The sequence below is a fragment of the Lygodium microphyllum genome, chromosome 5 (assembly GCF_053477565.2).
Source record: "Lygodium microphyllum isolate KBCC chromosome 5, Lygodium_microphyllum_v1.1.10, whole genome shotgun sequence".
NCBI classification, from domain to species: Eukaryota; Viridiplantae; Streptophyta; class Polypodiopsida; order Schizaeales; family Lygodiaceae; genus Lygodium; species Lygodium microphyllum.
This window is the reverse complement of record NC_141139.1, coordinates 13,000,760-13,025,792: the sequence shown is the minus strand read 5'-3', so window position 1 is coordinate 13,025,792 and position 25,033 is coordinate 13,000,760. Positions and strand designations below refer to the sequence as shown.

At 40.0% G+C, this 25,033-nt stretch overlaps 1 protein-coding gene across 1 annotated transcript; it reads right to left on the bottom strand.

Moving 5' to 3' along the window:
- Positions 1–22,457: 22,457 nt before the first annotated feature.
- Positions 22,458–24,779, bottom strand: LOC148035515 (pentatricopeptide repeat-containing protein At1g06140, mitochondrial-like). The gene is made up of 2 exons (XM_087677469.1): positions 24,552–24,779; positions 22,458–24,435 (listed from the first exon to the last, which is right to left on the bottom strand). Exons 1-2 carry the CDS (start codon positions 24,657–24,659, stop codon positions 22,594–22,596), a joined length of 1,950 nt encoding a protein of 649 aa, XP_087533595.1. The 5' UTR covers positions 24,660–24,779; the 3' UTR covers positions 22,458–22,593.
- Positions 24,780–25,033: the final 254 nt, after the last annotated feature.

Here is a 25,033-nt window from a genome sequence, read left to right as displayed (position 1 = left end):
GATTTTTTTCAATATGACCCTAAAAGGGAGGACTACAATGTGGTATCACGGCTTAGAAGCAGGTATCATAACCACAATCGATCTATTCTTTACAGCCTTTCAAATAGAATTTTCCCCTATGAAAGAGGTGGTCAATATTGGCTATATGTTCTATATGTGACATGTTAGGAGCCCCATGAAAATGCTCGAGCATATGCCAAGAATATAAAATAGGTCTTTCACAAGTTACAAGCCTCTATTCCTATTCCACATGTTTCCCAGTTGCAATACTTCTTACATGGATTGGACTTTAATATCCAAGTGCAGTTGAGTAGTGTCCCTCTAGCAGATATAGATACTATTATAACTCAAGCGGAGAGAGTAGAGTCCCACTTACAAGTGGCCTATTCCTCAAGGGAAAATCTAAACTAAAGCCTTAGTCTTTGAAATAATTTGGAATTGGTTAATGGAGATCAAGGTACGATCGGTACCTCTATGACCAACCTGAATGGTAGAGAAAGCATGATGCAAAATGTACCTTTGTTTCCAACAACCCCCCTTCCTTACAATCACGTGGTACCATATGGTAAACCCTAGTGGACCCCCCGGGGATCGATGCCCTAGTTGCTCAAGAAGTCAACAATATGTTAGGAGCCAACAACAACCCAAAAAATGACAAGCTTTTGGGAGAATTCCCAGTCGACATCCATCAACCGATGACCTAGTATGACTTGCAAACCAAAATGAGCATCAGAATAGACCAACTCATGACATCATAGCCAATCTAGAGAAGGAGAGAAAATTGAAAAAAAAAATGTTGCTAAGCATAGCCGCCTATTGCCAAGAGCAATGAGCTCAAAATCCGAGACAATACATAGAAATGCATGAAGTCCAGCATGTCTTAGCACTTGCCAACCAAAATAGGACAAGACCAAACGTTGAGAGGGAGAGAATGCTAGAAGTTGATCTTACACTGAGTGAGCTTCTCACCAAGCAACTCTTAGACAACACAGCTACAGAACAAAGCGCAGCAACCCCAGTAACTTCATTGCTAGTAGGACTAGGAATCACCTCAAATTCTAGGAGTCATACCAAGATACATGTGGTTTCTAAGCAACTCGACAAGTATTAGCTTGACAATGACCTATATAGCTTCGTGGAACAATTCAAGAAAGTATATGAGGATAATGGCCTCTCGCACCTTTCTCAATGTGCACAAGCTTTCAAACTTTTCCTAGGAGACAAAGGATGGATGTGGTACACTAGTCTAGACAATGCCAAACACAATGACTTCAATAACCTCAAGAGTCTCTTTATCAAGAGATTCTTTGAGGCAGCAAGATATTCTAACAACCTCATCATTAGATTGATGAATTTCAGTCAAAAGGGCTAGAAGAATATCCAAGACTATGTCACCCATGTGCGAAGTCTCTTTAAGAGAGTCCCAGCCACCACAGAACAACTTAGTGAATGTGCGGTCTCCACTATGTCCATAAGAGGAATCCAAAGCGAAGAGCTTTACAAGGCCTTAGTTAGCAACTCAACCCTGCAAAGGAATGTGCTAGCTAGGGTCTTTGAAGAAGCCATACGAGTGGATGACCTACTCAATGAGAGGGGCTCAAGATCCATAACTCAAGATAGCATTGTCTCTAGAACCTCAGAAAGGGCTACAGCCATCAGTGAAATATCTAATCAGAGCACCCAAGACAAGGAAAAGAGTGTCAACCAAAGCCAAGAGTTGGCAGACATGAAGCTAGAGTTGGCTACACTTCAAGAGATTATGAGAAGGCCCACATGACCTCACATGCAATGCATTCCTTGCAGAGGAAACCACGTTTTGAGGCCAAGTGCATGGATCCTAAATCCAAACCCTATGCCAATGGCAGTAGGTTTGGCCATGATGAAATGCATTACCAATTATCAAGGCTATTTTCGTACTCGCAATCATATAACTAGCCTTACTACCTAGGAAATAGACTGCAAACTTTCGGAAGGGGTGGCTCCACTAGCCCTCCCAACACCCAATGATGCAAATCCAGCTATCCCTAGGATGAACATTAACCCCACAAGGATACCTAGACCATGTGGACCCATCGTGACCCATCCACACTGAGCAATGCTCCAATGCATTATGTAGAGGAGCCAAATGAGGATGAAACATACGTAAACCCTTACATCTCATATGACAAAGAGGTTAATCCCATCTTGATGGATTTCAAACTAGTGCAGGTGATGTCATTGGGTAGGGGAAGAGGTAAAGGTCTAGAATGACAAAACCAAGAACCCATCGCATGCTAGACTTGTGGTCACCCAGGACACATCTCATCTCAATACCCTGAAAGGGAGCAAGCCAATCGAGATAAGGTGGATACGAGATGCCCTGAGTGTGGGATCACACACTTGTACCTCAAGTGCCCTAGGCAAAAACCTTCCACAACTTTTGTTATCGTGCCATCTATATGATTGGGACTGTTCGGAGTTGAAACACTTGATGGCGAAGCCACACCAATTCCGCTGAATGTCATGACCCTGAACACATGCAAAGTAGGTCAGTATTTCATTAGCAGGACCTAGCAACCTCTATGCAACTTCAATAGGGAAGAGAAGTTGTAGAAGAAGGAAAAAGTGGGCTGAGACAAAGATTACGCTTAAGACAGATAGTGCCGCCACATTACCAAAGGGGAAGCAAGTCATGGATGCAAAAGCATAGACATCAACTACTAAGATGTCAAAAAATGGAAGTGCCAAGGTGGGAGGATATCTTGATCCGAGGCACCAATTAGAAATGGTTGATAAGGTCAAGGAGTGGATGAGAGAATTCCAAGTGCACCTAAAATTTGTGGAGCCCATTATCCAAGACGAAATCAATGAGCTCTCTAGTGTGAGCACACTGATCTCGCCTACTCAATTCAAATCAAGACATGCATCCACACCCCATGTAGCACTACATAGATAGAGCCTAGACGCCACATATAGGTAGACTACCCAAGATCACTAGCACAAGAGTATAGAGCCGAACAAAAAGCATGTGGTTGACAACTTATTCACAATATTGATATCAGCCCTTGTGACCCTACATCTAGGAGAGCTACTTAGGCAGAACCCTGATGCTAAAGCAAGGGCTAAAGCAATGGATAGAATGACATAACGAGCTTGGAGTGACCGACTTCCTTGACCACGACATAGTAACACACATACCAAGCTTAACCTTGAACTCAATGCCTAAGTCTTTGCAAGTAAATGCCTTTTTGGAAGGCACAGAGATGCACACACTCTTGCATGTCAACACATTTTTTGGAAGGCACAGAGATGCACACACTCTTGCATGTCAACACATTAAGAGATGCTACAAGAAAGGGAATTGTATAAATGGAAGTTGGAGTCAATGTGCTCAACCATGCAGTCATGTAGGCTTGGGGTGACCCACCTGTGGAGATCGCAAGGTTTAATTTCATACCAACTAATAGAATAAAGGTCAAACCATTTGGAGTGCTAAAATACTAGCCCTTGAAGATAGTAGGATTCCAATTCTCAATAAACTTCATAGTCATGAAGGGAGTGGACTACAACATCCTACTAGGATGACCCTAGATGTGAAACATACGAATAATAGAAGATTGGGGCAATGGTCTAATGTCTTAGGAAATAGATCAAAAGCCATGAGAATCAAGATGGATGCTTGGAAGACCACTCTGGTCGCCTAGATGCCATCTTTACCATTAGGGCCAAAATTTCTTCAAAAAAGGAACTTGTAAAAAAATGATTAAGTTACTAATTAGTTGAGATTTTGGAACAATGAAACCACCAAATTTGGTTGCTCAGATGTAATTAATGAGAGAATATTTAATTCATTGAAGGGGTCAGCTATTCATTGCCCTTCATCTTTAATTTATGTCAAGGTCACCTTTTTGTCCGTTTTTGTCTTGAAACTTGGAAGGATTTGTATTTTGGAGATACATCCACCAAAATCGTGTTTATCTACTGGCGCATCTTCTTTTCACATACCAACCACTCTTTTGCCATATTCTTCTTTGTGCTCACTTTCTTATCACTGCAAGATTCATTTGTCCTTGACTTGCTAAAATGTTTAGCAATACCTCTGCAAGTAATAGAGATGTGAGTACATGAAAGTGCAAACTTACCATCCAACTAGATCCAATTTATTCATCTTGGAGAAGTATACATCATCTAGTACTAACAGATGAGATGGAGGCTAACATATTGCAAACTCAAGAACATAAATATATAGATTTGTGGGTGGATGAAAATATTTGTCCAACTCAAGAGAAAAAACATATAGATTTGTGGGTGGATGAAAATATTTGTCCCAAGGATCCATCCACAAGTAAACCTCCTAATTTTTTTAATATTTATGACTACGTGAGATATATTGGGGAAGGTTATAAAAGGATGCTTGGCTATTGTATAGGGTTATATTCTACATCTTACACATACATGGCTCAAATGAATGAAATAAAAAAATTGTTATAAATTACACAGACAATCATTTATGAGCTTACAAATAAGATTGACATTTTGAAAAATGCCAATAAGTCATTACAAGACAAGCTAGCACACGTAAAGAAAACTCCAATAAGATTGAGAGAAAGAAAGAGATCATTAAAAAATATAACTAACTTGTGTGTGTGAGTAAAGAAAAGAAGATTGAATCTTGCAAAAAGAAATATGTATCTAACATATCGGGCATTAATATTCAAGAGAGTGAGGAGAGAATCGGTCTTTTAAATGAAAGAGTAAATAAGAATGATAATTTGAGGATTCTTAAGTCACCTCAGAACGTGGATTTGAGAGGCCCAACTCTCAAAGAATTGGTAAACGACTTAAAGGACACAGTAAAACCAAATGAAATTGTAGAGACATGTGATACTGTGGATATTAGTCGAAAAGATTATCGTGTCATCTCTACATTATGGTTTAAACATCTTAAATATAATAGAATAATTGCATTTGGGTTACCTCGAGCCCTTGCCGTATCAGTTGCAATAAGGACTACCATGAATCATAACATTCCACATGTTTTGGGGGAATACATTCATATTGAAGCGTCTATGTCATACGAAAATACAAAAAGAAAATCTAATTTTGAATACAATGTGTTAACAATGTATGGGTTGATCTAAGAAGAGTACAGATTGCAATGGTTCACATGTATAAACTCACATTAAAGGAATGTCACAATGTTTTGAATTTTTCTTTGAAGTTAGATGAAGCACGGATTCAAAAATGACAAAAGATTAAAAGAGTCAGCATTTCCATCATGAACAAGATATTGGACTACAGCAATGGTGGGGTTCAAGCACCAGTGCATAAGTTCTAATCTGAGATGGAGATTTGGTGGGTTAGTGTAGCTCATGTAGCAATTGAGAACTATCAAACACTAAAACATTTGTTTACTCATATAGGTATTCCAAACATTATTAAGTCACAAAGTGAATGAGAAATATTGGTGGTTGATGGGGTTGGTAATTTTAATGTGGAATGGCACATGAGCGCTATGCTAAAAACTATCAAATGTATGCTTAGAATATGTAATAGAGCAAATGTAAAATATCCTTGTATTTATTACATGGAAAGTGTTGGGTCTAAGGATTAGAGCAACTTGTGCCATGCAAGAAGAGCCCCAACTAGAGACTCTATAGATCTATGTAAATATAAAAATAAGAGAGATATATGGGATCATATTCTTTCAATTCCTCTTACAAATTTTCATATATGTACTTTGCATGCAAAGATTAGAATAATTAACAAACTTCTCAAGTTGCATCTTGACTATTCATACTCAATTAATCCCTTGTCTTTATTGCATGTGTACTGACAAGTGTGAGGCATTACTCTCCAAAATGGGTTTTCATGGAGGTCAAGTTCACTTAAGAAAAGATCCAATACTTTCAAGCAAAACAAGAGATGTCTTGTGGATGATGTCTCAATGGGAGGCTCAAAAGCCAAACTCTTTTTAGGAAAGCATATAGGAAAACAAGTGAGTATTACTTGGGAGCATTGGAGAGAGCTGTGTGGAACAATAACAAATGTTGTAAGCACACCATAACTTGCATTTCTAAGGATGGAGGTTTGAAGACACCTCGATGTCTTCCTAAAGCTCCTCAAGCAACAAAAGACAACCTACACATATCCAGAAGATTTTAAATGTTTGATTACAAATCTTATTCAAGCAATAAAGGAGTCATGGAGAGAAAAGGATATCAAATTTTTTTGGTAAGACAGAATATTTAATCCAAGCTTTCTTTGATAAGATTACCAATGGTATAAAATGATTGTTCCTCTCTTGTATTTGCAGCATATCCTTCATATCCATGGGTCTTACTTTGTGAAGGAGCAAGGCCCCCTAGCAACTTATAGCAGCCAAGGCATGAAAAAATATCACAAGCAAGCATGTACAATTTTTTTTCAAAGCATGACATGGAGGAGTTACAAAAAGCAATGCTCTTGAGGAGCTATTTAATTGGTTTTTTTAACTGTAGCTTCAAAGAATGAATACTAAAGATGACAATGAAACTTGAGAATTCATAGTATTTTTCAAGATAGAAAAGTACAAAGCTAGCTCTCAAGAGTCTTTACATCTTCCTCCCCTCAAGGATCTTTTCTTTATAGCATAGAAATTTTCTTCTCTTGTAGCCAATTATTGATTTTATATTAGTTTGATTTGTTGCCAAAGCATAAGATGAGAGGGCCAAAAAACATCTTGCTCTAGAAGCAGAGAAACCATGACCATAACTAAAAATCCTAATTGCTACTATCTTCTCCAAAAACATCACCTTGTGTGCATTGTACTATAACCAAGAGAAACCAAGTAGCCTTGTAAGTACCTTGATACATAGTATAGACCATGTTGCTTCCTCTGAGAAGATGTTATCAAATACCAAGAACACATGGGGATCAATCCTTGCTAAGTAATGGCCAAGTGTAACATCTTTGAACGAACTAATACCAACGCTCGGCCCTTTCCCACATTCCAAGAAGTTATCAAAATCTTCAATATCCAATTGTAAAAAAGATAAATGTCAAATGAATATTGAAATCAAACATATTAATGTATCTTACAAAATTGGAGATAATAGTACCAATTGATTTTCATCATTCTCTAGCTTAATTGGATTCCATATATTAATTGATGATTTTCCCTCATTGGTGTCTTCCAATTCTTTAACATACTCTGACTCCTCTCTTCCAAAATTGAAAATTCCAAGTTGGTCTTGAAGGCGGTTGAACTCCTCTTCAATAATCCCATACTCTTTCTCAGCATCCTTTGCCTTGTTAAACAAAGAGAAAGGGTATCCCTACATCAATAAACTTGTCATTGTAATTTTAGTATCTAGTTTAAGTAACTCTTCTTTCGATTCATTTTTTACATCAACAATGCCATTTGTAGCATCAAAAGCCTCTACAATGATTTCTAACAATAATCCTCCTTGAGATTGAAGAGCCTTTGGATGTCTAATAACAATATGTATTACTTGTCCTTAATAGGAAAAGTTAGAAGGAAATGAACAGTATAGAAAGAAGAGGCGTCACACACAATATCTACATTTACATGGTTTTCTTTAAGTATGTCTCAGCTTTGAATTGGGAAACATCTAGTTTGTCAACAATATATACTTATTGCTCAGGGTCCAAACATTCCTCTATGTCCTTCTTGTTTGCCACCTCATCCAAAAGGCAGAAGCTAGAACATTTTGGTTCCTCCAATTGTTGTTCATCATATTTGACAGGATATTGAACAAGAGTATATGCAATGAAAGTAGTTGCTTTGACATAAGCCTACATTTCCTAGAATGAGTAGAACAAAACAAATCTAGTGCACAAAACCTGTAAAGAGAATCAGATGTACACTTTCTTGTGAACAAAGTCTTCTCTAAAGTTCAGCTCCCAATAGGTATATGAACATATTCATTTGCATCCTTTTTAACCACAAGAAATGCAAGACTTTCAAACTCAACAAACTTCTTCACAAAAAAAATTTGCAAGAATTCAAGACATGGTCAATATCCTAGTCAAGATTGAAAATATCCTTTGCAGTCCCATAGTAAGATAACTCCATGCCATTCTGAAGAAGAAAGTTTAGGAGCCTTTCTAATGGAGAAACCTTTGTAATCTGAGACAATCCAAGAACCCTTAATGGTGACTTACCTTTGATTGGAGAGTTCCTAGCATTCCCATACTTGCTGATGAGCAAGGAGAAGTAGTGGAAATTTCAAGAGAAAAGCCTGGACAACCAAAGGCCCTTGATTCTGAAGACAATCTTATTTTCCCCTTTTGGGCGACCATATCTTGGGAGCCTACAAAATCTTTTGGTTTAGACATCAAAGGATGCACAACACGACGTGAAAAGATGAACCTGACCACACAACGAATGCTTGCTTACTTTGTATCGTAGGATACATGATACAACATGAAAATATGAACCCGACCATGCGATGAATGCCTGCTTGCTTCGTATCATAGGATGCACAATACGACGTGAATAGGCAAAGCCAACTAGATGAAAAATGGCTTCTCACTCCGTATCATTGAATTCTAGTACAGCATGAAAATAAACTCCACAATATTAATCCTCATTATGATTCATACAACTGATGACATTACATCCAAAACAACACAAGGAACTCAAAAATAGCTTAGCTGGACTCAAATAATTTGAGTGTACAATTTGCTAAAAAAGTCAAAATATGCTTGGTAACATGTATTTATAGACAACGGGAGGAATTTACCACGTGGACACCCACGTGGATAGCCATGTGGATACTTGTGGAAAACCCTAGCCAATAATACAGTGGCACTGTCGCCTACCACACAAGTATAAAAGACCGATGCTAGCTTACGTGGCTTATTTTTTACATCCACAGTACAATGCAAACAATAATTCTTCCCACATTGACTCTCTCGTCTTTCGCATCGTATCTGCTTTGCTTTTACACTTACTTTCTTACTTTACAATGATATAGAGCAAGGGACCTCTTGCATTGCTAACACTCTTCCACCATCATATCATATCGATTACCCAGGTTACAAGGCTTATACTGCTCAACTTTCCATGATCAACCTCCAACAATGCTTATACCACTTGGCTTTCCAGGATATTGTGCGAGAGGATTCAAGCCAAAGGTAACCACAACGATACGGTGCATATAGGTAGTTTGTAGGATCTTGGTTTACTTCTTTCACACCATATTTGCAATGCATAGCACAGTGCGAATAGGTCATCTACGGGATCACGATTCGCTCATTTTTCACCATATATGCAGTCCCTTAATCGTCCTTGTGTAGTGGCAGATATGGCACGAATAGGTCATCTACAAAATCATGGTTTGCTCCTTTTGTGCTATATCTGCAATCCCTTATTCGCCCCCGTGTAGTCACAGATACGATGCGAATCGGTCATTTTCTTGATCACGGTTTGCTCCTTTCACATTGTATCTGCAATCCCTTATTCACCCCTATGTAGTTGCAGATACTGCGCAAATAGGTCTTTTGAAAGATCATGTATTTCTCCTCTCGCACCATACCTACAGTCTAGAATACGACACAAATACATCTTTCATCAGATCATATTTTTCTTGTCTCACACCATATCTTACCTTGTGTGGTTTCTAATTTTTTATTGGTCTACCTATCATTTTCTATTAGGTGATGGCAAGGACAAAGCTGACTACAAGGAAGGTCTATATAGACAACAAGGATAGTAAGAAAGAGCCGAGGCCATCAATGGTTCCTCAAGCTTTCCTTGTTGAGATTCCTCCTACCCCTAGTTTCCCTTAATCTCCTACCATGCATTCAAAGAAATCAAGTTCAGAGTCTGTGTGTTGTCCTCCTACCCATGGCAAGCTTCATGTTGTTGACAACCAACCTTGTGATCTTACTGGACAATCCTTTCCTACAACAACCAAGTTTCCAATCTCCCGTAGAGTACCTATTCAACAAAGAGAGCAACCTGGACCCTCTTCTACTCATGGAGGAGAGCCTTTCAAGCCTAAGAGAAAGAGAATGTCTAGATTTTATTATGTTCAAAAGTGTTTTAGTGAGATAATGAAGGCACAAAGAGCTACACAACATGTCATTCCAAAAACAACTTTTATTAGAGTTATCAAGGACATTTCTGATAGATTATCAAGGGTGTCCACTAAAGCTAGCATGCAAAAAAATGGCAGCTTACAAGCCATTCTTTGTCTTTAAGAGACAGCTGAAGACTTTGTTGTTGACTTTATGAATGATGCTTACATTGCTACTGCTCATGCTCATAGAGTGACCTTGATGAATAAAGACTTTAGTATGGTCAACAGAATCATGTATAGGTTCAACAAGGTATTGAGGCCATACTGATAAAAAAGCCTTTGATATCCTTAACATTCCACCAAAATTTTCTAGGAAAGGGCCAAAGATTGAGGAGGTGATACATCTATACCCCGCAAAGACCGCGTCCCAACAAGTGTTTGTTCAACAAGAAAAATCGCAAGAGGTTATAGAGTTTGAGAATGAAGTTTGCAAGAGAAAATTTATTTTCCTTGGCCTTGTCAATTATAAGAGAATGGGGAAGGTATATGGGCAAATGGTTGTCAATGTTTCTTGCACTTTTGAGGAAGAGGATGATCTTAGTATATCTCATGAGGATAAGTCCATGATTGTTAAAAAAGATATTCAATGATCATATTCTATGGTCTTTTGTGTATAAGGTAAGGCATTTTGACTCTCAAAATTTTTAGTATATGGAATGATGTTTTGTTCATTGCAAATAACACTCCTTTGTTTTTGTTATTGGTTTTAGAGTGTTGATTGCTTCTCTCAACCAAGAAATCTCTAAAATTATATTTATTGTTGATCCACTGTTATCAATGGAATTGTTTTTGAGATCTAGTTCAAACATAGAAATATTTTTTAAAATGTTTGATTCAATCACAAACTACCATATTTTTTTCCTTACATTGAAAGATATGCAATTTTACAAAGGGATTAATGTATGCTTCTTTGTTGTATTCATTTATTACTAAAATTTTACTTTGTAGAGGACATTGGAGCCTCATATATATTGATACTCTCACCAAAGAAATTATCCTCATAAACTCTATCATTGGTATCCATGGCCAAGTAAAAATGTGCATTGAATAGAATATTGCTTACTTTTTTGTTTATTGTTTATTTTATTTGATTGTCTATTTTAGTAATATGTTTCCATTTGCAATGCTGGCAAGCTCATGGCTATCTTTTTGGACACCACATAAAAGGATATTATTAATCCTCAAAAACCATATAGCTTTCTCCAACTAGAAGTACCCTTGCAAAGTGATGTGCATTCTCATGGATGGAGAGTGATTTCAAATGTTTGCATGGTAATAGATTTAAAGATACTCAAGATAAATAGGATTAATGTAAGTATTTTTTACATTGCTTGTTTTTTGAGAAACCTTTCTTTGAGTTTTCCAACTTGTTACATTTTTTATTGTAGTACCAAAATTACCTCGATTCATACATGTGGTGAATAAGGAAGCGATATATTAAGTTGATTTTGGATAGGGCAATCACACCAATCAATCTCAACTCCCCTTCACAAAAATCTTTAACTAAGAGTAAGGGCAAGGACAAGTCATTTGAAAAGACTAGTAAGGTGCACTCCAAAAAGAAAGAAATGTGAACATTTTCTCCTATGGAGTCTCATCCATCTCCTCTTCAGCCTGAAGAGAAGAGGACCTTTGTCAAAGTCAAATTCTTCTTGCAACCAAAGAAAAAATCCACTATAAGGAGACTAGATATCTTTGTAAAAAGCAACGAAGAAGTTACAAAGCCAAAAGAAGATAACTAGATGTAAACAAAAACTAAGAGGAATCTCCATTTTTATTTTGTATCCTTGTATATTTTCACTTCAATTTGATAACTCTTAATTTAATGAAAAGATTTTTATCATATGTAAATATAATAAATATTTTCATATTTATGGCTCAAAACTTACAATTATGAAAGGCAAGCAACTCATACAAGAGAAAGAGAGTTTAGCTCTTTTCCTAATTATTTTACCATTGACTTTGAACTTATATCCGGGGGATGTATTGTCTAACAGCTCCAATGTATTTCTTACATCTTTAAGACTCCAACTAAAAGTGATATTTACCTCTTTTTCTACTTCATGTGCTATAACTTGCATCTTAAGTTAGAAATACATGTAATATGTATCAAAATCAAAGGGAATCCAAATGCCTAGTTTAGTTTTGTATCTCCTATAATTGAAGCCCAAAGTAAGAGTTTATCATGTGATATTATAACACAAAGACAAGTATTGGGGGCATACAATACACCTTATGGTATCGCCTTATAGTCATACTTTCTAGATATTCAAAGTCTTCCTATAATGTTGTTTAGTTCCTCTTCTGTAAAATTTCTACTTAGCTAAGATGTCTTTGTCCTTTGTAAATTTTCTATTTTGAAGCAGGTTATAAAGATATGCAAGGGTATAAACCATGACAAGTGTATTCTTCTTGAGATCCTTCTAGCTATCATGGACTTTTGAATATCTTGACTTATTTTGAATTCAAAACTATGCATCGTTGCCTTATCAGGAATCTCCCAATTTAGAGATGAAATTTTTCCCAATGGAAAATCCTTGATATGTCCATATATACCTTCTCTAGAGGGAACCACATATTGTGCATAATATATAAAAACCCTTCTCTCACTAAAAGAACCCATGTTCTCATCAGCATAGATAATGTCTGCAAACACCTTATGAATCGCATGGAAGAAGCTCTCCACAGGTTGTCATTCAATACTTGTTGACGAAAATATATCTACAATCAAAAATTTTGATATTAGTCCTTGCTTAAATGAAAAAAATATCACATATGTTATCAACTCAAGACTTAGAATGTGTTGCTGGCAAACATGTTCGTTTGGAGCCAAGTGTATATTCTTAGCCATGTAAACATGTTACACTTTGACAAACCACCTTCATGCGTAATTTTGAAATTAATGATACATCCCTTCCAGTGATGTTTTATATCCTCTTGTTTTCTTCTTTTCACCTTGTGAGAGCCCTTGCAAGAGGGCAACATGATAACCCAATCATTTATGCAAAAGATTTTGGGCTCCTAATTTCCGTCAGTTTCTTGGCTATAGATAGTGCAAGAGTTTACTAAATGAAAAGGGCGCCTTCTAGATACCATACTTAGATTGAATTCACAGAGAAAGAAGCTCATCGAGAAATACAAATGGGTGGAGAGAAAGAAGCTCACGGAGAAAGGCGAATGAATTAAAAAGAAATATTAAGAAGACTAATGAAAATATATTGGGCGCCAAAAAGCTCTTGATTTTCAAATAAGTCATTATTAACTTAATATCTTTATCATGTCCTATGTCCATATAGTAATGTCCATATAGTAGAGTCCTAATGCTATGTTAAAAGAAGTCTCACAAGTCAGCAATTCCTATGGGCCACTAAGAAAGTATATCCCTTGCCCCACAAGGACAAGCGGGATTGGATGCATCTGCTAGCCACCATCGATCTTCCATTCTCAAATAAAGAGGAGGATTATAAACAAGCTATCAGGGCAGCTAGTGAGTCCCAAAAAGTCACACCATCTCAGTTGCCGAAGAGGAGAGGTCCACTATCAGTACCACTCTGCATGATGGCCAAGAGCTCTAGCAATCGACCAATACCAGCACACCCACCACACGAGCCTCCAATGCTAAACATGCCTATAAATATAAGAGTAGCCACCATCACACTGAGATAGAGGATGGGGATGAGAAAATGGTAGAACCCACCTACATACGCATATCGGTGACTGCCCAAAAGACACACGTATTGGATGCACTTATTGACAAGGGAGCTGACTTTAATATTCATATACATGATTGTTGGACCCTTATTGGTCAGCCCCCCCAACTACAACCTACTAACACTAAACTAAATCCATTTAGGAGACAACCCTACTCACTACTGGGAAAGTGCAAAATATCGGTTTCTTTCGACACTAAAAACCTACTTATGATCTTCTATGTGATGATTAATACCAAGGCCACTGGTAAGAAAACACTGCTAGGACATGCATTCAAGAAACAAGCACACTACAATGTCAACTATGACTCACACTGCATTCACTTGCCATTGGCAATGTTCGAATAGTGACGATTTTCAGCAAGGGTAGCACAGCTCCATCACAGCCTGCAATGCCACCGGTAGAGAAACCAAGTGCAAGGTCTAATGAGGGGGGTCATAACTTGTCCCACCCTACCAAGACAAACCACCCGCAACCTAAAGAAGCCACACCTAAGACCACTAAGCAACAACTCAAATGGATACCCAAACGCCAACTGTAGTCGCCTAGAAGCCAAACCACACGAACTAATAACCACAGAACATCACACCCTAGGCCTAGGAGGCAAAGCTGGTGCTACCAAAGCAAACAAATGGTCAAGTCACAATGAGTGCCCAAAGACCTATTGTACACTCCAGGCTACTATGCCCCTCAATCCAATCCCTCCAACCCATCTCAATAAAACGCTAAGCCAACAAGAAATGAGAAACCAATTGACGCAAAAAGCAACAAGCCCATAGAACCTCAACGAGTCTATCAACCAAAATCATAACCAACTACCCCTAAACAAACTCAACGACACTCCCAGAGTTCCAATCACTCTACAAGCAAAAAGCAACATATCATTTGAGCCCCAAGACCAATCCATCACACAAGTGGTCGTTGAATGCCCTACTGACCAATTCATGGCGCAAGCATCAATTCCTAAGTTATCTAGACCAACAACCAAACCCCAACCTCCAGTAGGCCTCCGACCCTCCTATAAGTGTAGATCTATTCTTGCCTTGGCCTCGAACCTCACCATAAATACAGGGGTTGACCTCATCACTTGCATCAAACAATTAGACGCCACATTCACCACGCTAACCAGGAGCTATGAATGGCTACTGGGGACTTAGGCCTCCTCGATGAGACATTAGCAATGGAAGTACACTCCTTGCCATGTACTTGGGAAAAATATGAGTTTATATTCATCAAGATTCACGAGGTAGCCAAGGAATTGATCGCCAACAAGATCTCTCAAGAGCAAGCTTGCAAAAAACATTTGATCACATCAAATAGCAGGAGCAAAGTCTCTACAACAAGCCAAAAGCTAGGAGAGCTGACAAAGCTAGCCAACTTTGACTCTTTCTTTTTGCAAAAATGGTATGCTCTACGTCTCCAATGGGAACAAGAGGACTGTCAAATTATGACCAACTCCAAGTAGAGACGCGCAATCAAAAACATTGAGTATGACCCTATCTATGGGGCTCCTATCTTGTTCAAAGTCTTGGCCATCACGCACAAACAACATTTAGAGGAACATGTCATGGCCCATCTCTATTTGGATCAACTCTTAACTGAGGAAGAACTACACGTTGCTAACAGGATGAACTCTGAAGACTTCCTAACCAATGTTATAACCTACATTACACAAATAGGCATTAGGCTTCAAAATATGGACAATCACGCCCACTTAGAGTATAACCCAGGGTTCTATGCTTAGCTCATGAAGAAATAAAGCACCAAGAGCAAGTGCTTCATACCCTTAATCCTTCATCCTCCAATCCTAGAAAGGATTTTTATCATTCCTGGGGGGAAGGGGGTTAAGGTGGAAAAGAAAACATGACTTGGACTTCAAAACTTCAAACCGAAATTCAAAAGCAAAAAATGACAAGTAAACTTATACTTGATTAAAATATTTTATGAAATTCACACTTAGAATGTGTGGATTACCTGAAGTATAAAAAGTTTTCATTCTTTATTGAAGCATCTCACCATTCCATAATGTTCGATCTTAAACTTTTTTCTTTTTTGCAAAAAGTACCCTCAAAGGAGCTAATTGTAAATTGTTATGCCATAACACGACCTCGAGATAGCAAGCCAACTCCCATTCTTAAATAAAGAGCACTACAAGAGCTGATTAGCCACTAAAACATAAGTCTACAACTAGCTAAAGTACTGTAGTATCAACAATTTGAGAGAGCTAGTGAACAAGGAAGGTGTGGTGAGACTAATAGTCGATCAGTGCAATCTCCACAGACACATGGAGAAGGTTGGCTAGAAAATCAACCACAATAGATATGGATAATTCCTATGAACTTTCAACATAAGAAGGAACATTGGCACGGTGACCATCAAGCACCCCACCATTCGCTTGCAGGCTAAAATGTCCACACCCTTTTCTTAAGCCAGAGATATAATGCTCTCATGAACAAAATAGGTGTACCATTGTTGGAGAGTCTTGCAACCAATGCCTTGGGTGAGGTAAATTGGAACGCCTAGTTCTAGAGGACAATACAAGCATCAAAAAAGGTACTAACCACAGCACCAAGGGTGGCAAAAGGAGAGTCTCCGACTACCACAGTGGAATCCGAGAGAAAATAACCTTCCTCCAAGGCTTCAACTATAGACTTTGGAGAAGTGCTAACTACCATCATTCAAGAAGCTCTAGGCGAGGTGAAAAGAGTAGTAGAGGAGACCTCAGAACTATTTCATCCACAAGGAATAGCGGTATAACATGGAGAGAGTTACTAATGAAAAGGAGAATGACCAACCATCTCAACAGCAAGAAGCCTTGAGCGAGAGAATAGTCAAGACTCAAATTTTTTGAGCCAAGGAAAGAGGAAAAAGATCACTCTTAGAATCTCCATAAAAAGAACTTGATCCACCTCCAAAGAAAACAGAGAGCTGGAAAGGGTGGAGGAGAAATCAAAGAGACTAAAAAAAGGACGCGAAAAAAGGCAAGAAAATGAGAAAGAACGACTAAGGCAACAAGAGGAGATGGAGATTGCTCTAGCAAAAACAAAATCAAAGATTTAGCCTACAAGCTGGCCCATTTCAAGAGTGAACACCTCTTGGCAAAAAGCAAAGCCGCAGCTATCAAGTTAGAAATGCTAGAGCACCAACATGCATTCTGAAGCACATCATTGAATGTTACATAACCGAGAAGAGAAGAGACATTGGAATAACTAAAAAGAAAACTAGAGCTAATAAGGAGGGCACTACAACATGGACTCCATGCCATAGCACCCAAGTCTAGCATTGGCTTGGGAGTAGAGGAGCAACATGCTCACCTTATCTTAACTGGCTTAACCACACACAAACTCTTCTTGCTAGGGCTTGGGGAGCCAAAACGGAAAATGTAGCCACCTCAACTGAGCTGGTCCAAGAAGAAGAGCCTAATTCTCAATCAAATCAACAAGAGAAAGAAGAAGTGTAGGAACCAAGCTCCCCTTTGTGGCCACAAATACAATCAAAAGAGCAAAGGGCTACATGCCAAGCCATGCAATCCTTGGCAAATCTCTTAGGTCCCCTTAGAATGTAGCTACTAAAGAGCATCAAGATTATGTCTAGCGTGCTTCCTCTCAATGTATCTCCAAAAAAAAAAAACAAAGAAAAGACCCACACAAAGCAAAAGGAAAGAAACAACAAGCTTTTCCGTGTAATATTAAAGTGCCACAAATACTGCATTGAGGGATTCTCAAGTCAGATGCATCTGATGGCCTCGGTCAGCCAGCGACGTACCTAACCCCTTAGCCTTTCCTGTCCCTCCACTTCACACTTGACACATCAAGGGCAAGACACACCTAGGGAGTTTATGCTCATAGACCTGTCTCCCTAAGTCACACCCACAACACCTCTCTTGTACACAAACTAGGTTCTCAAGTGTGAGACAACACCACAAGCTTTCCTAAGGTTCGACCCAACTCCCAATTTCACTAACATACGCCCCGCACTGCATGGTGAGATAGACACAGTCCCAAGTAGTACACTTCCTTTGTCTTTTTCAAGTACACTCAACTGCAATCAACCACTGAGATCGAAGGCACCCATTACCCACTCAAATCTATCCTCAACCTCTATAATCTCTCATCCAATTTTGTCATGCTTTTTTTTTCGTCCAATCTCCACGAAGCCCCATCACTGACCCACATGGCAACCCTTCGACCAATCGAGCCCTCATCAACAAGTGCTTGCAAGTACCATAGAATTGACACTCAGGTAGGAGGGAAAAATGTTAACCCCATTTCAAGAAAGCAAAAAGAAAAGTAAGAAGATGCAGAGCAAAGCGAACAAAGATAGTCCAACTAATTAAAAATGAGAAAAAAATGCCAAAAACGCAAAGGCAACCTTAAAAATTCAAGGTAAGCGATATAGACGGACATGGGTGAAGGCACAATGCAAATAGAAAGGGAACGAGCATGTAAAAAAGGGATGGGTGCCTACAAGGGATTATGGTTTTGTATAAAAGACAAAAAGTAAATGAAGAAGCTCATTCTTGTGTATAGCCAAGATTAGCTCTTCTCTTTTTCTTCTTCTTGTTCTTCCTTGCTTAAGCTTGTGCTTGAGAGTGTGTGAGAGTGTGAGGGAGTGAGAGAGAGAGGGTGAGGCATCCTGGTGAAGAAACTCTCCATCTTCTTCTTTCTTCTTATCTTCTCTTCTCTTTTCTTGTCTCATGTGCGGCAATGGAGCATAGAGCTTGGAGCTTGAAGATCGAGATTACTTGAGCTTGCACCTTGGATCGTGGAGCTACCAGAGTACTTCAAGGAGGAGACAACTCGATGGAGTATAAATGTAAGCTCATTACACTCGTAGGTGTGAGAGCGCATACCGTTATGTAAGAGGTAGCCATTGCACTTAGCTTGAAACGCTTGAAACAATAAGCGGTCCGTGGGACTTGGCAATCGAGCAAGCTCTCACAACAAAGTATAAAGTATAAGCTACAAATCACTTAAGTCAGATACATGACTACACTAATAATTATATCCCTTTACTAATCATGCTGTCTCTTCAATGCCAAGCCACAAGCATTTACTTCAAGCCATAGATTGCCTTCTACAAATCAGAATACTATGTAGAAATCTAGCATCCTCATAACCTAGTGGTTGCTACATGTTTAGTTATTTTACCAATTATCCATTTACAAATGTGTTCTTAACATCCATTTGATACATCTTTCACTTGTCCATAGTAGCCAATGCAACCATTATGTGTATGATAGACAGTAGCCTTGAAAAAGCTAATACTCCCATCTACATTATACTTGATCTTGTACACCGATTTGCATCCGACGACATTCTTGCCCCCAAGCAAGTCCATTTATGTCCACTCACCTTGCTACTCTAAGGCATCCATCTCCTCATTCATAGCATCAATCCTCCAAGGATTCTCTACTCCATCTTAAAGCCTCTTACACTCTTGCTTTTGCAATACATTTGTCGTGTATGAATGTTGCACTATTGGTATCTAACACATATAGATGAAGAATGTAGACTGATCTCCAGCAATGCTCTCTGAACACCCAGCTCTTGCTCAAGATCTGCTAATCCAGAAGTCCCATCTAATCACGAATGTCATCCACCAATGGCTATACATTTGTGCTCTCTTTTACATGATTCCCTTGACTATTTGGCATTGATCTAAACCCTGTAAAATCAAAGGAACTTGCTAACTTGCTACATTAGGCGAGAGGTATACAGGATGGTGGATCAAGATGTGTTGCAACGAGCTTCAAATTGTCAATGAGAGGCTGAGTTGAGGAGAAGGGAGATTGATTCAATGATTCCTTAAGAGTGGCTTGACCTCCTGATCGAAGAGCCGATGGAGCCTAGTAAGATATAAACCGCCAAATTCTCACCGACAAGTCCCTCTATAGGTGTGACACATAGAGTGGGCAGTGTCCCCTATGGGATTTTTTTCACTGCGCAGGATGGGGAGCATCTAGTCCTTGACAAATAATACCAGGATGAGGAGATCCTGTCCTTCCTTGGAGGAGGATTCGTGTGGTTGGTCTCCAAGGGAAGACCTAGCGTCTGGACCCTTATATGTGCTCTAGAAGGAGTTTCAAGAGTGACGCCTCTAGATATGGGAGAACAGGCCACTTGATGAGCTAGAGTGGGACCCTAGAGAGTGGCTATGGCCGGCCACTATAGTCGCCGAGAAGCCACCAAGGTTCTTGGAGTACACAGCCAGGATTGGCAGATATGTACTGATACGAGACATCCTGGATTGGGCGCCTTTTCGCATAGCAGATATTGGGCAGAGCACAGCATTATGATTGCCTTCCGTTGGACTTTCTGGCACCACCTATGGGACAGCTGGAGGCCGAGGAGGGTATCATATTTCCTCTGGCTTTTGGCACATGGAGATCTGGTGGTTGGGAGCTTGCTGGCCCAGATGCAGCAGAATGGAGGATATAAGCGCTGCCCACAGTAGCACTTGGAAACCCCAAAGCATTGCCTTTGGTCTTGCAAGGTGGCACAGCTCATGTTTAGAGGAGCCTGCCGTATTCTCTGCCGTGTGGCACCCAACCTCGGATGTATCTCATGGGGGGCTTTTTGTTGGCAGACAGTCAACCAGAGCCGTCACCTTTTATATGAGATCGAGATGCAAGACACAATTTTCATCATTAAGACTGGTTCTTACACAATGGTTGGCATGGAGGCTTTACCCAGCCGCCAAGTACTGGAGCCCACAGCAGACCGCTCAAAGGTATGGAAGATCGTAGGGAGTCTTACAGGATGGCACATCTGGAAGGTACGTTGTCAGGAGGTTTTTGACGGGGAGTGCCTTTCAATACAGGTGACTCTAGCAGAGCTTTGCACCTCCATCATCCACTCCCTCCGCGGCCAGTGGGACCAGGTGCAGGGCAAGTCTCAAGCTCGTCAGGAGCTCCGTTTCCACTTTCTGCGCACTTGGGGCGGCCAAGACCTGTTCTTCATGATGCATGCAGGCAGCCCCAAATGGCAATACACACTCACCCTCCCCCCCCCCCCCCCCCCCTCCATGGCTTCCTACCCCCATCCCCCCAGACCACCTTGAGAGGCTTATTTACATGATGTACTTGTGATTTGCATCAGCTCCAACTAGTCTGTTGAGTATGAACACTCTATTGTAATCAGCCTTCTGAGTAATATATTTAGCCACATTTTACTTGCAAAAAAAAAAAAACTTGCTTGAGTAACATTATTGTTTGTTTCCAACCATCTTAGAGTCTCCTGCATGTGCTCTGAGTATTCAAGACCATGGGCTGCTAGAACTTGCTGTAGTCAAACCACTGGCTCGGGCCTATGAATTTCCAGCTTGTGCTTGTCCTTGCACTCCATTCCTATCCACATCAGTAAGCACATCATATGTGGTGACCAATGGTGAATACCAACTAGCAAGCTCATCAAATTCAAAATCCAGACTAATGCATGCAAGTTACAAGGTTATAGCATCTATAGCCCTTTGGTTCAGTAGCATACCCCATAACTACACAGTTCTTGGCCTTGGTATCCAACTTATTCCTCTTCTTGTCAGGTATATGCACATAACAGATACACCCAGCACTTGAAAAGTCATAAATCTAGCTTCTTTCCTCAATACATCTCTTCAAGAGTCTTATCATACACTGCAGTGGTGGGTGTCCTCATATGTAGACTGCACACTACACTATCTCTATCCAACAATATCTAGGCATATGCTTCTCATTCAAGAGAGCCCTTCCATCCTCTGCAATGCTGTGGATTTTGCACCCTGCAATACCATTTTGCTGAGCTGTGTATATCCATAAAACCTGCCATTGATGCCATGCAAATTGAAATAAGAATTAAACTCCTCAGACATCCATCCAAATGGATAATGACTACTACTCATCCTCCCCCACAGTGTGAAAGATCTCTAACTTCTCACACAGAAAATAAACCCAAGTTTTCTGTGTGTAGTCATCAATGGAAGAGAAATGATAGCGCAGGCCACTCATCTTCGGATGTGAAGCTGTCCATATATCTGTGTGAATCAGCTCTAGCACTGTCCGTGCTCTCTTCTCCTCTTTGGGAAATGGCCTGCGAGCTTGCTTGGCCAACTAGCAAAGTGCCATATAAACATGATGGCCCTGTCACTTTGAACTTTGGAAGTCCTGTTACCAAACCTGAGCTAGGAAAGCCTTGCAACTGTTGAAAGTTCATATGTCCCTGCCCACAACCGATAACATACAATGGTCGAAGATCAGTTGTGCTTCTCCTGCATATAGGAAGGAAGTGAATAAAGAGTATAAGAATAAGATGTGAACAGGAGCTATGGTACTTCAAGAATTTGTGGAAGTAAACGTAGCATGCAAGTAAAGCACAGTAAGGGAAATTCATAATAGCCTTGAGTCAGAAAGTAGGTTGATAGGAAGATAAGAAGATCTCTAGATGTAAGAGCATTAAATGGAAAAGTCTTTTACATGTAAGAGTTTGATTACCAATAGTCCTCACAGAGCATTTTCCATGTTCAAATATATGAACACGGTTAGCATCTCTAACCACAATTTTTCGCTCCTCTATGTAAGATATGAGTGCTGTAGCGCTATAGCAATCATTACAGATCCGCATATTCTTAACGCTTACAGTTGACCCTTTTGATGTGTTGATCAAAGCACAAGCAATTGCCAACTTCTCACTGTGCCCACACAGCATATCCTTCTTCATGTCATCAGATATGTTTTGTGAAACCAAGCCCAAGCTCGGAGGATAATCCTTTCATGGCATTTTTCTGCAAGATCTTGTAGCTTCTTGTAAATGTATTTGCTTTGTGGGTGCTCTGTCCCCAACTAAAAAGGAATGAGTGTTTCCTCTGTGATTGATCCACCAACAACATCCTTCCAAGCCTCATTTGCAACTCGCATGACTTCAATCTCCTCTGCATCCTCTTGCATCCCAGCTGCTGCATAAATATTAGCCATACAGATGTAGGCTGAAGCTTCAGTCTTATCTATCTGAAGCACACGATCAAAAGCCAGTCTCCCAAGCCTCACATTCTTCCACTTCCGACAAGCACCCAACAAAGCCATCCAAACTCGAAGATCATCACTAGACGGCATCATTTCAATGACTGCTAAAGCCTTGTTAAACTCCCCTGCACGACCAAAGAGATCAACCATACAACTGTGGTGCTGTACATCTGGTGTGACACCAAATTTGGCGCTCATTTTTGTAAAGTACATTTGGCCCTCATCCAGTAGACCTGAGTGACTGCATGCATTGAGCATGCAAACAAAGGTACCTGCATTTGGAGACACACCCTCACATTGCATCTGTTCAAGACAGTCCAATACATCTGCACTACGGCCATGACTTGCATATCCAGCAATTAATGCAGTCCAGGAGACCACATCCCGTGCAGGAAGTTCATCAAACACTTCCCGTGCTTTTGTAAATCTGCCACACTTGGCATACATATCCACCAGAGCACTGCCAAGCACAACATCTCCCTCCAACAACCCCAGCCTAACAATCTCTTCATGAATTTCTTTACCCTTGTCAATGGCTCCTATGTCAGCACATGCTTTCAAGGAGCTTGAAAAGGTGACTGCATCAGGAATGTGACCCTCCCATCGCATCTTGTCAAAACATTTCAGTGCTTCCTTACTTTGCCCATGCTGTGCATATCCTATGATAAGCGAACTCCAAGAGACAACATCCCTGACAGGAAGCTCATACAACATTCCCTCTGCTTTTGCAAATGCACCACACTTGGCATACATATTCAAGACAGAACTGCCAAGCACACTATCTCTCTCCAACCACCCCAGTCTATTTATCTCATCATGAATTTCTTCCCCCTTTACAACTGCTCCTACATCTGCGCATGCTTTCAAGGCACAAATAAAAGTCACTGCAGTGGGGGAGTGGCCCTCATATCGCATCTTATCGAAACATTTCAATGCTTCCTTCCCTTGCCCATGCTGTGCATACCCTGCAATCAGTGCATTCCAAGACACTACATTACGGACTGGAAGTTTGTCCAACGCTCTCCTTGCTCTTTCAAATGCGCCACACTTGGCATACATGTCCACCAAAGCACTGCCGAGTACAACAGATTTCTCCAACCATCCCCATCGCACAATCTCATCATGAATTTGTTCGCCCTTATCGAGTGCTCCTACACTAGCACAGGCTTTCAATGCACATGTAAAGGTGACTGAATCAGGAAAGTGACCTTCATGCCGCATCTTATCAAAGCATTTTAGAGCTTCATCACCATGGCCATTGTGTGCAAATCCTGCAATCAGTGCAGTCCAAGAGAATGTATCTTGAACAGTACATTCATCATGCACTTGCTGTGCTTTTGCAAGAGCACCACATTTAGCATACATAGTTATTAGAGTGGGTGCAACATAGCTTCTTTCCAGTAACCCCCGTTTGCAAATATCCTCATGTAGCCTTGTGCCCTTGAATAGATCCTTTTTCTTTGCACAAGCCTTCAAAAGTCCGACAACATGAGCAGTCTCCTCTGGAAAGACAGCCCCTCTCTCCTCTTGAGGCTCCCCTTCGCTCAACATTGGTTCAATCTTTCTGAACTCTTCAAAAACACAGGTTGGATTGTACCGGCAATCCAACCACAAGGCTTCTGCTATCAGTTTGTGCGTGAAATCTAAAGACCTTGCGCTGGCCTGCGATTGCAGCGGGGCGAAAGAAAAAGCCATGTCTCTAAGAGAACTCACAAGATTTTATATTTTGCAGAGGTTGAATACGTCATAATCAGATATATATACTGGAGCAAACGAACCTTGCTGTTGCGATTGTCCCACCACTGCGATGGATCTTTGAAGAACTGCGTCCATAACGACTCCGTCTTCACCTTCCTGCTATTCGATTGAATGCAAGGGGGAGCCATCGATTGCAAGACCAACTCTTTGCAGAGACTCGTAGAAATGCTGCTGCTGGTAAGAATGATGTCTCAGTTTCTCGATTTCTCAATTTCTCAAGGCACTTTTCCATTTAGATCCAAAAAGAGAAAAATTACTTTGCAAAATGAAACCAAGAGAACAAGTTGACATTTTTTCTCTTTTGTCCTTTCCGAGAGAAGTAAGGAAATTCTATTAAATCAAGCATAGGATAATGTGTGAGACAACGCAAGCATATTACATGTTGTGGATGCCACATGCAATGTGTGACAGCATAATGTGTACCACATGGCACTATGATTTGTTGGCAAAAGTTAAAGTGCCCCAGGATGCTACACTATCAAAACCAATACTTAAAGAGATA

Coding starts and splice junctions, on each gene's coding strand:
- LOC148035515 (XM_087677469.1), bottom strand. CDS start 24,659: ATGGCTCCCCCTTGCATTCAATCGAATAGCAGGAAGGTGAAGACGGAG. Junction 24,436..24,551: donor GGGACAATCGCAACAGCAAG/GTTCGTTTGCTC, acceptor CTGCAATCGCAG/GCCAGCGCAAGGTCTTTAGA.